At 37.6% G+C, this 13,928-nt stretch overlaps 1 protein-coding gene across 16 annotated transcripts in view; it reads right to left on the bottom strand.

Annotated features, from left to right (window-relative positions):
* The window catches only part of kirrel3b (kirre like nephrin family adhesion molecule 3b), a 186,114-nt gene that overhangs the window by 51,628 nt on the left and 120,558 nt on the right, over positions 1–13,928 (bottom strand). For 8 of the 16 annotated variants that reach the window (XM_023961934.2, XM_023961935.2, XM_023961939.2 and 5 more), the window contains exon 5: positions 6,524–6,693. In XM_023961934.2, coding sequence (XP_023817702.2) covers positions 6,524–6,693 — 170 coding nt within the window. The remainder of the gene's footprint in view (positions 1–6,523; positions 6,694–13,928) is intronic. The other 8 variants (XM_023961936.2, XM_078929882.1, XM_078929885.1 and 5 more) reach the window with 1 other exon arrangement.

Below are 13,928 nucleotides of genomic sequence, written 5' to 3'. Positions count from 1 at the left end.
TCGAAGGCTCTTCATCTATTTCCTCTGTGGATCTTTTCTGCCAAAAGACACTTTCTTAATATTTTTTTAAAATCTTTTTTTGTTGTTAATTTTGCTAGGTTTCAATTTAGCAGTCGTTGCAGTAGATGTATCTTCGACACGTGATCCAGTGACTTGACATGCGTCAAGAATGAGGGGGATGTGGGGGAGAGAATCCAGGAGTTTTCCCAAAATAAAACATCTTTCAGAATCAGATTATAAACAAAACAGATGCAAAATATATGCATACACACATTCCATGTGCTCTCACTCCAATAAAACAATATTTTGAATCCTGTAACTGAAATGTCTTTGAACTAGACGCAGCCAAATTTTTTTTTCATTTAAATCGAATCTTTTATACTTCAAGCGCTTCACCTAAAATAACCTGCGATAAGAAAATCTTTCACATATTTATTGACGCTGAAGCAGAAACAAACTTTTAAACTTCTGCTAGTTTTCTGTATGAAGAATGTGGTTAATGCTGTCTTTTGTGAAGACCAGTTTTATGGGAAAAACCTTGTAATGGAATTCACGGTCGTGAGTGAGTCACATCAACTGCCAGTTGGAGGCTATGACAAAGCTATATCCTCTGTGGCACCGTTGGAATTGTTTCCCTCATCGCTCTGAATCTGTCTGCAGTCATCAGTCATTCATCTTTTTTTTTGGTTTGGTTTTTTGTTGTTTAGTGGCTGCAGAATGGAATTCCTCAGGATTCTACACTGCAACTGTTTTATTTGCATATTCACTCTCTTAAATGCAGGAGGCCACAATAGGATTTACCTGTGTTGTTGTTTTCTAGGTGCTTTTGAAAGCTGTACAAATATCTGACCTCCAGGAAACATGTAGCTAATGAAAACATTGGCAAAGAATGAACAGTAAGCTCTGGTCTTGTAACTTGTGCTATCCTAGGCACTTTAACATTGGGAGTTGGGTCATCTAGACCCACTAGACAGTGCTCTGAACCTTTTTTCTTCAATGATTTGTGATCTTCACTGGTGTCCATGGATTACATGATATCTTTTTTCACCTTTATCCACCTTTGTCATGGTAGGGAGAACACGTCAATGTAAGGGTGGGGTCATCTAAGATAGCACAAGGGTTACTTATGGTTGTGCCGTTTTTAGCCAAAAAAAAAACATAGTTTCTGCAGAGTGGCAGGAGTTCTTCAAAAATTTGTTTCTGATTTAGGGGCAGGACAGTTGAGGGAGCGCAACCCCAGCTCTCCTTCGCCTCGCCAACGCTGAGAGCTCTCAGTTTATGCGCTCTCCAACTGGCGTACAATTCCTCACAATCTTAACTTAACATTACAACAGATGTGCAACAAAAATGCAGAGCAATACTGGTCCTATCCAGTCACGCAGCTTTGAGCTGGGTTCCAACTCTGAAGAGGAAAACAAAGCAGAATGGAGCAGGAAGTGGATTTTCTACGTCACAAATACGCTCTTTTCTTTAACTGCATTTTTTACATGCAGCTCCTGATTGACATTTGCATAAAGAAATACTTAGAAATGAAATTCTAAGCTTAATTTGCTTAATAGGACATGTTAAAAACACAAGCAACAAAAAAAAACAATACCTTTGCAAAAATGTTACGGCATGTAGATCCTGCTTAGTGTAATTGGTTTTATTTACTAATTGTTTGAGTCTCTTGACTTTAACAATGAACATATGCACCAAATGGTAATACAGTCCAACCACTGAACTAAAAATTAGCATTACTAGCATACAAAAGGCTGAGAACTAGTATCATGATTCGACAGGAAGATATTCCAATACCGTCCAATTCCAATATCTGTTTATTTTAAAGATACAAAGTTATACATAGCTACCAGAAGTTTAATAGCAATATTCACCTTGAAAAAAATCAGAGAAAGCATTAAAGATGATTTAAAAAATGAAAACATTTACTGCAAAACATTTGCCTTCATTATAAAAATATAAAGAACCCTGCTGGATCACCTTATGTTAACTTCAGCTACCAATCATCACACAGATTGTGTTTTTTTTAATACAATGTTTAATGTATAGTTGTATAAAGGCCTTTAATATGGGCGTTTGATGTGTGTGGAAAGAATGTGTCAGTCATGTTAATGAGGAGATGAAGGTTTGCTATTTTCTTAAAAGTTATAAAAAGTGTAAAGGCAAAAGGAGAACCCCTAGCTGAGAAAAAACATGTCAGCCAATCAGTAAACAGCTTAATGTCTGGAAACCTGTGACCTGTTTTACACCACATACAGAAAAATAACATGTTTTTTTGAAGCTCGCCAACCTTAAGAACAAAAATCCTCTCTTGACAAACACTGCATGTAAGATTTTCTATAAATTTAACTGTTTGTTCAAGGAGAAAATGTATTTATACAGCTATAATTATATTTGACCCAAGGTGTTATATTTACATTTAATAAAGCGTTCTTTTTCTATTCGAATCCCGACTCTCTTCTTATTGCATCTGATGACCTTTTGAAACATCTCACTCATCCTCGAAAAAGCCAGAAAATTTGGCATTATTTAACGAATGTACTTTTACTTACCCTGTAAGTAAAAGATATTTATGTAGCATCAATATTCTAATAACCTAACACACCTCTGACTTAAAATCAAATGTTTATTTCAAACACCCACTTGAAAGTTCTCGAAAATTCAAAACAGTTAAATAAGGTCAGAATCGTAGGTGTAATCACATTATTAGTAAAGAGTAGTGATATAAACATTCAAACAAACCCAACAAGATAAAGTAAACAGCTCCTATCACTTGTATTTAGTACTTCCTGAGCCTAATAACGTAATTGTCCAAGTCATTTTGGAGCTTTTTTTGAAGGAAAAACGCTATTTTTACTAAGCAGGTTATATCTTTTCATTAATATTGTCACAGTGAGTTTAATATGACTGAAAGAATTGTGCTATAAGGCTAACAATATTTAACCCTGTCAGCTTTGTCTACATATCTTAATATAAACCATTAAGCAATGGTGAACATAAATATGGATACAATGCAAGTCCTGTCTTTGTTTAACCCTTGTGCTATCTTAGGTAACCCCACCCTTACATTGACGTGTTCTCCCTACCATGACAAAGGTGGATAAAGGTGGAAAGATTTCATGTAATCCATGGACACCAGTGAAGATCACAAATCATTGAAGAAAAAAGGTTCAGAGCACTGTCTAGTGGGTCTAGATGACCCAACTCCCAATGTTAAAGTGCCTAGGATAGCACAAGGGTTACAAAATGTCAGATGAGAATTTCATTATGTCATTCCGTTTTTGGTGTTATTACACCTTTTGGGCTGTAAGAGAAGATTTCCGACAAAACAGAACCAGCAAAAATAAATAAATCCACACTGTATTTCATAAAAGAAAGCTGAATTGATAAGGTCAATACGGACAAAATAATTCTTTCTTTCCTGATATTATTATTCACCGTCTTCTCCTTTAGTGATTTAACCTGGCATTAATCTGTGACACAATTTTCCTTGGAAGCTGAGAGTGTGAACAATCTGCAGTTCCTCACAGTGGGAAGGTAACATGAAAAAGTCATTGCTGTTTATTTAAACACTTTACCACGGAAATAGCCTCTCTGTCTCCAGCTCACCTGTCAAAAAATATGTGTAACCCAAAGAGAAGTGTCATTATTTTCTTCTGACTGACTTTTTAAAAAAAATTTTAAAGAAAAAGTGTCTTAATGCGAAAACATACTCACATCAGAACTACTTTTCAAACTTGCAGGCTGAATGTGGTGACGCTTTTGAGAAGATGGGAGTTCAGTATTTTAGAGGAAATGGAGGATTTTACAAGAATTCTGTTTTGTTTATTTCTTTTTTGATTCCTACTCTTTTTGTTAATTGGGGATATCTCTCAATCTTGCAATACGGTAATGCTTTCCAAAGCTGCTCTCATCAGTTACAAATATTGCATCAATGCAGCTGCCGGCATGTGGAAACTAACCTAGAGTTTCACCAACTCTGATCATCCTTTGATCTAATGTAAAAATGTTCCCAGTGGTCTTTCAATAATGATTATCGTCTTTTCCAAAGTATAAGTTGACCTTTTTTTCATGGTATGGTAAGGGGTGTGACTTGTACTCAGGAGCACAAGATCTTTTTTTTTTTTTACATTTGCCCTTTAGCAGTTGTTCTTACTGTTAACCACTAGAGGGCACTGTACGGTACGTGAGCGTATCAGTATTTGCTGCTGAAAGCAATGCAGAAGAAGAAATGTCGTGCAAAACAAACATGGGCTATGTCAGAATTCCCACCTTAATCCTTAACTACTACAAAACTAAATAGTGCAGGAATATCTAGTGCCCTGGAGTTTAAAAGCAATTCGGACACCATGCTCACTGCTTTTTTCAACCCGCCGATTTCACGAAGTCGTCTAATTGATATGAGCGTTTTATGACAACTTATAAATCCACTTTGTTCTGATGATGGAAACGTTGATAGTTTATAAGACATAATACATCAGCGTTTAGTTTATGAACACATTTTTGGACAAGCAATAAGCATCGGGTTGCACACATTAAATAAGGCAGCATATGTGAATTTGATTTGTAAGTGGCATTTGGTGTGAACTTAGCAGTATGTTGGGCTAGACGTATTTATTTATTTTTTTCATAAATAATTGGACTTTTCTCCTAAAAATGAAGCTTATACTCCTGAATGACTTGTATATTTTTCCTTTTCTTTATTATGCAATTCTTATGACTCCTGCGACTTATAAACCAGAAAATGTTTTAGCCTAAATCAAAAAATACCTTTGTCCTTTTTTTTTAGGACGTAGCTCCACAGCTCGGCAGTAGTTTATTAGAAATTTGCCCCCGTTTTTTATCATTACCCATCTATTTACGCAGTCTCCCGATAGCTTACAGCCGCTCATACACCCAACCTAACATTACTGAGGAAACAAAAACGGCAAGCAATCCAGCAGTACAGTTCTGAGCCACATTCCAGCTCAGATGAGGAAAACAAAGATATACATGGATCTATTGGACTACAAGTGGATGCATCAGAATTGAGCAAAGCGCGGATCTTGTGGCCCGCCCAGCAAATCTTTTTATGTCAAATACGCTCTTTTTCCATCTGCATTTTTTCTATCTGCTCCTGATTCACAATTTGAATAAAGAAATACTCAGAAATGCAATTTTTGAGCAGAATTTTCTCAAAATGTGCCCTCCACTATGAAAAAAATGCCACAAAAAACATATTCAAAACTCCAAACACACGATTTTCATACTGCTCCAGTGAAAAGTTTTTGGTGAGGTCACAGCATTGGGGGTTCAGGATATACATATTGGGTACTCATCTGTGGGTCACAACTCTCATTATGCCTGACACCATCAGTAAAGCCATCTCAGCAAATCCTCCACCACATCTGCTCAAATTAGACCTCTTCATCTGTGGAATATGAGAGCCCCATCAGAGGAGATCATTATGTTCGCAAAATGTCCTCTCACTGCTCTTCGGACCCAAAAAAGTAATCTTCTTTTAATTGAGTCCATTGCTTTTTAATCTTATGCAATAGAGATAAGGGTGGAGAAGCATAAACTTGGGTTCAGTGCAGGCATCCATCAACTGCCAGCTCAGAGCTTCTCTGCATCTGATGTTGCTCAAAGGGAGAAGAGAAGGAAACTCACACCCCTAACAAACAGCCCCCCGCGCCATCATTTGATTCCAAAAGGCCTGTTGCTGTGCTCAGGTCCAGTCAATGGCATTTATCCACTCTTTGAAAAAAGCCGATAATGGGATGAGGCGGCGCAGGCAGTGAGCGAAGGCAGGGGAGGTGTTAGTGCTGTGAAGTGCCAGGTCTCTTTATGCGCTTTGTTTAAGCACAAAGTAGGACAGGCCCTAGTTGAATGGATGATTAGCCCTAAAGGCTAATGCCAAGCAGCCGTCTGCGCATCGAGGGGACGGCAACACCAGACTGGTGGGATTAATAAACTTTTTACATAACGGGACATCAAAAGTAGGAGAGCGCAATCTGCTGTTAAGATGCCACCACGAAAAGATTCAGGCCGACTCCGGCATGAAAGGTGCCATAGTGGATGATAACAGGTGGGATGGTACAAGCTGTTGTAGGATGATATCAAAACAGCAGAAAGAAATGCCAAGTTATTGATAGTTTCCTGATCTCGCCATCTGTTGTTTTGGGCTCACAGAGGAGAGAAAAGAAAGAAAGAAAAATCCCACCACATTTGTGGACAAAACTTACTCTGAAGAGATTTTATTTCTAAAAACATGTTGAACAGTGAGACAGAACCTACCAGTGAATGTGTCAAAGAGCGAAACATTTCATGGTTGTTTATCGCATTGCTGAATTTATTTACAGCAAAGTGTCAAAAACAGATGTTTTTATTTCATTATATCATTGAGCTAAAAAAAAAAAAAAAAAAAAACAGAAAAAACAAGGGAACATAAAAAAAAAAACATGGATCTGAATAAGATAAATCACTTGGCAACACTTTACCAACACATTTTGCATCAGTTATACAAACCTGCGATGACACACACCTCTATGCTTACCTTGGAGTACATGGCCCCGTTAAGGACCTCTCCATTACGCATCCAGATGATCGATGCTGCAGGCTTGGCATTGTCAGCATGGCAGGTCAGGTTTAGGGGGTCACCGGCCCTTAGGCTCACAACCGGCCCTCCGCCGATGACCGGGTCATCTGGGGGAACTAGAATCAAAGGGGGAGAGTAGTAAGTATACGGTTACCAACAGGTGGCTGATCCTGTGCTTTGTTAACACACTCGCTAGTTGTTGTTTTTTTTTTTGATGATTTACAATACGCATCCGTCTTCAGAACAAAGGTAGAGCGTCTGACCTCTGATCCCAAGGTCACATATCCTTGGATCAGACACTGAACCCTACATTGCTTCTTATGCAGCTTTAACGCCATCAGTGTGTGAATGTGTGTGTGCATGGCTGAATGGGACTCATGACTGTAAAGCGCTTTGGGCCTTAATGAAGGTACAAAAGCAGAATGTAAATATACGCCATCCTGAGTGGCTATAACGAGCATCATCAAATCAATGGTAAATGTCACATGCAGGGATTCGTCAGCATGAAATCAAATCTTACTTTTAAGTTTTCTTTATAGTGAAAGCATTTGCTTTCTTACAAGAACAGGAGAAATAATTGTTATTCAATAATTGTTAAATAGTGTTTAGCTATATTATATATATATTTTTTTTGTTCTCTGGTTTTTTCAAACCTGTAACTCTACCAAGGGAAACGGATGACTACAAAGAACAATGTTTCCATATTTCTCATTAAAAATAAATAAATAAAACAACAACTATCAAGTCAGTTATTACTCAAAGACAGAGACATGCAAGCATCGGATTTTTAAAAATCTACAAAGAAACAGCTGATTCGTTTCAATACGCTCTGACACATAAAAAGCTTGGGACTGAGAGAAGGTGCGCTTTTATGTCCCCATTAAAAGTAAGTCAATCAAATACATAACTCTGATCACACATGCAGCTGACGCGGGTTTCTTCTCTATTCCTCTCAGTGTTGACAAAAACAACACAGAAAGAGAGCATCACAACCATGTGCGTGCCTCAAATGGCACAGATCAAAGCCCAATTCCTGTTTTACCCATGAGTTGATCTGTTTTTTCTTTCTTTTTTTTATAAAGTGAAGCTGCAGTGAATTATTGATTGACCTCAGTGCTCATTACAATGCAGATCTGGGGCAAGAAGAAATCAAAGGCTTCAGGCACATGCGATATTCCCTTGCAATAACATCATGATCGGAAGAAAAGTTGTTATGGATTTGAATTCTTTTATCCAACAGACCTGGGGTGGATAGAAAGACTGTAAATGTAATTTTGGGTTTGTTTGAAGATTTAATGAAACTTAGTATAAAGATGTTCTTTTAAGGCTGCTTTAAATGAGAACATGGGGTCACTGCAGTGTGGATGTAAAGAACTACAGACTGTTCTGGGTACTGTCTACATGAATGTCTTCTGAGTTTATTTTAATTGAAAGCTGATAAATAATAAAACAGTTTTTTTTTTTTTTTTGTAACTTGGATTAAAGCTGCAGTTACATGAAAAAAGTATATTACCTGAGTCATCTACTACTGTGAACTGAAACATTATTGCTGTAGGAGTCTAAAGCTATAGGACAGTTTATAATCCAGTAACCAGGAATCCTTATTTTCTATTTGTTCTCAATGTGGAACTTGCTGCTTTTCTACATTTTTAAAGCATTTTCATTAAAAAATAAACTAAAATAAATACTTATATTAAGTACCATAGGCTCTCCTAAAGAACTCAAATTCCAAATAATTTGATTATAATAAAAAAAAGGAAATTAAAATTGAGACATGTAAACATTGGAGAGAAAAAAAACATTGAATAAATTAAATGCTAGAAACCTTTTTTTAATGTCAAACTTAACTACTTTTTATTAATAGTTATAAAAAATATACACCACAAAAACAGAATAAAAGGCCCTAGTTACAAGAAAACATATTTTTATTTGCCTCATAAGTCATAGTCTTATTTTCTATTTTTGCAAGAAAATATATCTCATCTAGATGCTTTTCAATAGCAAAATAATCTATTTTTAATTTCAGTTATTTATTTCAAGCATTAATTGTAGTGAATACGATAAACACATTCACATAAATGTATTAAATTCATTACAGAAATATTGAAAAAGATAAAAAAGCAAAAAACAAAGACACACTCAAGTGACATTTGATTGATAAATTATAGTGATCATTAACTAGAGTCAAGTAGAGCTTGATTTATTGCTTGACAGTGGGAATAAGCGAGTCCACATAATCCCACTCCTTTAAAATGCACGTTTCCTAGTTTAAGAAAACATGCATTAATGCCTGAATGTTTTCTGAAGATAATCAGTCATCAATAAGTGGACTGGAATTTGTTACTTAAAAAGAATCTATCTGATCAGAACTGGATTTCAAAAACTGTAAAACTATCAAATGAATTGGGATTATATAAACTTGCTTCTTCCCACTCCTTTCAAGCAATAAATCAAGCTCTACTTAACTTTAGTTAATTATCTCTATATTTAATTAAGCAAATGTGATTTAAGTGACTTTTTTGTTTTGTTTTATTTTTCTGTCTTCTTAATTTATGCATTTCAACATTTTTGCAATGAGTTTGATAAATGTGTAATTTCTTTATTGCTTTGACTACAATGCTTGAAACAAATCAATAAATCAAATCACATCAAATGACTAGAATTTTTTTCAATAAAATAAGAATTCTTGGTAAGATCATTGTTCTTACCTTATTGGAAAAATGTGTGGATATGTAAAGGATTTTTTGGTCTTTTTTGTTTTGTTTGAGATTTTTTGAACAAGGAGCAACAAACTAATAGCAAATATTTTTTTTTTGAAGAAGAATTAGTTTCACACCTTCTTAGTTATAAATATGAAAAATGAAATGACTCACGAGATCAGACAATTTTCAATGGTAATACAAGTTGGTTGATAATCCATTTTACCAAAGACAAGCCACATTTAGAAGCTACAGTCAATTTGTTGGACAGGGGTGTCATTTTAGTGAAGCATTCAGCAGTGAAGTCTAAATTTCCACTCCCAGCTGAACATCTGAATCCGTAAATGCAGCTTCCAATATGGGCTAATGTTTACCATGTGAGGCTATTTCTAGGTAGCTCTTTTTGTTTTTAAACTTCTTCTTCGTCTCTACGTGAAGAGGAGGAAGACACTGGGGAGGTTCATGCCGGCATAATCCCGTCAGACGTGAGAGTGGGCCGGTTTACAAAAGTGAGGAAGACTCTGCGTGAGCATGTGGACACCTTCTGCTCTTTTCTGCGCCATTTGAAAAACAGGGTCATCTGGATCACAACAGTTTTGATTTATTCATTTGCTAAGAATAGAACAGGTATGTAAATGAGCATAGGAGCAAAAAGACAAACTCAGAAAAAAAAAAAACCATTATGCATTTGGAATGACACTGGAGAGAAAAAAGAGACTCTGGGGATTGCTCGATGACAGTTGATTGGAAAGATCCTGTGTTGGCTTGCTGTCTGAGCTCTCCAATGAAATATTAATTAAATGTCAAGCATATAAGGCAGCCATAAAAGGCTTCACTATATGAGGAGAGGGGGAGATTAGATAGGAAAGACTGCATCACCAAATATGTCCTTTGGAGCTCAAACCAAAAAAGCAAATTTGAACAAAAAATACATCATACATCAGTGCCTGTAAATGAGGTGAAATTGTCACTACTAATAAATGTACTCAGACTTTCAAGGATCAGAAGTGACTCTATGCTTCCCTGTGGATTCCCTTTTGGCATTTAGTCCCAGTTTCTGCGATGATTAAGTTTTAAGTTTCCAACTGAGAGATGCCAGAGCATGAGAGAGCAAAAGAAGTTTGAGATTTCATGCGTAGTGGACTTACATGGAAAAATGCAGACAACCCGTGCTCTGATGCACTTCAAGGTCACGCCTGTCTGAAAGTGGGGGCTTGCTTGCCAGCTGAGGGTGAATAGTAAGCTCGGCAAGCAGATGAAGGACATGCTTGGCTGCCTCCATCCTGCAACATTCAAACCTATGCACCTCTGTCGCTCAGCGTGGTTGGCAGAGACTGACGATGTGATACCATCAGTGACAGTCTGGACAGATATTGTTGCAGCGGAATGTAAATAACAAAAATCTGGGATACAACGTGTCATCAACCAAACAGTACAGTGGAAGACTGAAAGTCAGACGATTTTGAAAACAATTTAGAGGAAATAAAAAACCAAAAAGTAAAAAAAAAAAAAAAAATACGGATCTGTTGATGATTGGGAGTCTGTGGTTGACTAATAACATAGACACCACTGTATGGCACATGCCTGTGAGATAAGTTATGACCCATTTATTCATTCATTAACAAACAAGGACACTCAGACCCACATGTCCACACCGACCCAGCTGGGTCTTCTCAATTTGGAAGAGAAGTAGCTCAATTCCTGGATGACTGAGTTTTGAACCGCAATCAAGTTATCCGTGCATTAAAAATACTTTTTTAAAATGTTCTTTTTTTAAATAAATAAAATTAGCCAATTGTTGTTTTTTTGACATTATTTTTCAACTACGTAAGCTCTAATTGCCACTTTGCTGTTCGTTAGAACATTCATTTGTTTTGTAAATCTGTGTAAATGTCAGGCTTCCGCGTTTAAAACTGTCACGTTCATGTGTCGCTACACAAGTTTTCGGGCTCTACATACAATATGAAGCCATTGAACGCACATTGAAAGTCAAGCCAGTTAAATTTTGACCAATCAGGGGTTTGGATTTGGATTTGAGTCCAGATGGAACTACATGACACCTAGTCTTTCATATATAGTATCAGAGCTGTGAAAGAAATTTTTTTACATTTTTTGTGCTGCTTTTTGCTATTGTTTTGGTGACAGTCCAGTGTGAACAAGAACCCGCGTTCTTGAACCCGCATCACATGCCCTGTTTGTGTTTAGCCCAACAGTTGCAGGACAGCAGCTCTGCCTTTTGCATGACTCCATCCATTCATCCATTTTCGGAACCCGTTTTATTCCTTACTGGATCACAGGACTAACCCGGCCACTGTTGGGCAAAGGCAGGGTCCACCCTGGGCAGTCTGTCGCAGGGCCACAATTCCACAGGATGGCAAGACTCCTCTAGTCGAAAATTCAGCTCCACCTACTTCCAAGAGCACCTCAACAGATACCATAACAATACTACAAAAAAGGAAAGATTCTGGCACAAAATAGAAGAAGAAAGAGTGTAGATCTGCCCTCTTATAAAGGGAACAAAGCAGTTCCACTTTATTCGGCAATGCAGGAAATGTTTGTATTTTGGATTTCCAGGCTGATGAAAGCACAGATGTCTACTAAGGAAATGGAGAGGAGGGAAGATGGGGGTTGATCATTACCCTAACATCCATTGAACATACAAATGACTAAGAAAAAGTGTAAAAAAAAAGTGTTTATCCTTGGAGAAGTCTCTCACTGATCCTGCCTGATGGCTGCCAGGTTTGACAGCCACACAAAGGCTAAGCCTCAAACTTGAATCAGCCATCATCATTACTGGGCTGTTTGCAAACTTGGCAGTCCCTAATGGTTCTAAATTAGCTCTTTACTTTAGCCATTCGATGGACTTGGCGTGAGTAGTGTGGTCAGTGGTACAGATTGATTGCTCCTCTTTAATTAAAGGGCTGACTCACTGCTAACCCTACTCTTTTCACTGATTCTTTTTTTTCTCTGCAGGTAAAATAATGTAACCCCCATTTCAATGCTTTTAGAAATTTGCATTCTACTATGCATGCACTGTGGGCAGGTGCACATTTCACAAGTATTCTGTTGATTATAGGCTTTCCACATATCAAAGACAGCAGACTGGAGACCACTCATGAAAGACTGCATGCCTATCTGTAATAATAAATGATGTGAGGTGGGTTTTCACAGGAAAAAAAATAAAAAGCTCCAACCAGTTTATTACTTCAGTCAATTGAAAGTGTTTTAATAGGGTTATATGCTTTGATTTGTCCTTTGATTCAGTGGCTTTTCTCAGATTGCAGGTATTAAGATCTGTTACAAGTTCCCAGCAGCTGTTCTATGCCTCAGGGGAAATCCAAATGAGTCTTTTAAAATTCATATTGACCTGTCTTACTTGGTAAGTTAGACACACCACTCTAATTTGCTTTCAGGCATGCAGATGTCATGGACATCCCTCACCTTACCAATTCTACAAATGCTAGACACACAGACTGTATATCCTGAAAGCCTGAACTCCTTAATAAAAAAGAGGGGAAGGGGCTGAGATGTCAGAAAGCAGGGACTTCGGTGTAATAATTTCCTTTTAGTGTAAAATCAAAGATATCCATAAATGAGACGGAGGCCTATTGATGAGTAATTAACTCAACAGAGCAAGGCTGTAAGTTAGTAACCTCCAGGATGAGCCTGAATAAACCCTGGGGGTTGTAAAGCTGCCTTTTGCTCTTTGAGACATGAATTCTCCAAACATCAGTCATAAAATTCTCCCCCACAAAACATAAAAGTTGAATTTATGTGAGCAGACTGATTACATTCAGTATGGTTGTGTGAAAAGTCGTTTTCAGGTTCATGCTGATGATGGTGAACCTGCTGAGTGTCGGGGCCAGACCAATATCAGTGGTCTCTCCCAAGCAGCAGATGAAATAAGCTAGAACCCCAGCTTTCCAGGAGTCTGAGTAACAGAGAAAAAGCAATTTGGAGGCAAATGAAGAAGTGAAGGCTCCTCACAAGCAGCCGGGAAGTTATAGGGGAGGGGGAAGGCAGCGTGTTGCTGCTGTAGTGTTGTGCTTCGACAGACGTGTCCTGTGCAACAATGAGCTTTCTGTCTATGTGACTTTCCTGTCTATTTCAGACAAATGCTCGCATGCGTTGCTTGTCACCATACTGGGTTCCCTTGCATAGTTTCTGATGGATAAATCAGTAAAAAATAGAATTTAAAGAGGAGCAGGAAAGGTATCCCATCACAGGTGGACGCGTGAAACATGTGTGGCTCACTGGCCCAAATCACCGGCCCTTCTTGAGAGCTGTCAGTGCACATCTGCTTAAGAACCTGAGAATCTTCAGCCAGATGTGTGCAGGTGCATTAACACCCACACATTAGACAGGGACAGGAAAATAGGGGGAGAGAGAAAAAGAAGCTGAAACAGTCATTCATTTCACTCCTGAATTGAGGTGCAGATGGCAGTGACAAACAGTGGGACAGAAGAAAAGAAAAGTCTGAAAATATTGCTAATTTACACAGAAACCACATGGCATCTTGGGGGAAATAGTAGAACAATAGATTAAAAAGAAGAAGTGAAACGTAAGGAAGCAGCTGGAAACAAATGAGAAGCAGAAGTGGGAATATTAAAGACTCAGGTATGCACTGCATTTAAATAAATGCGGGATGAAAA

Source organism: Oryzias latipes, chromosome 13 (genome assembly GCF_053564925.1).
Source record: "Oryzias latipes strain Hd-rR chromosome 13, Olatipes_Hd-rR_3.1".
In the NCBI taxonomy this organism is placed as follows: Eukaryota; Metazoa; Chordata; class Actinopteri; order Beloniformes; family Adrianichthyidae; genus Oryzias; species Oryzias latipes.
This window is presented reverse-complemented; position numbering and strand designations above follow the sequence as displayed.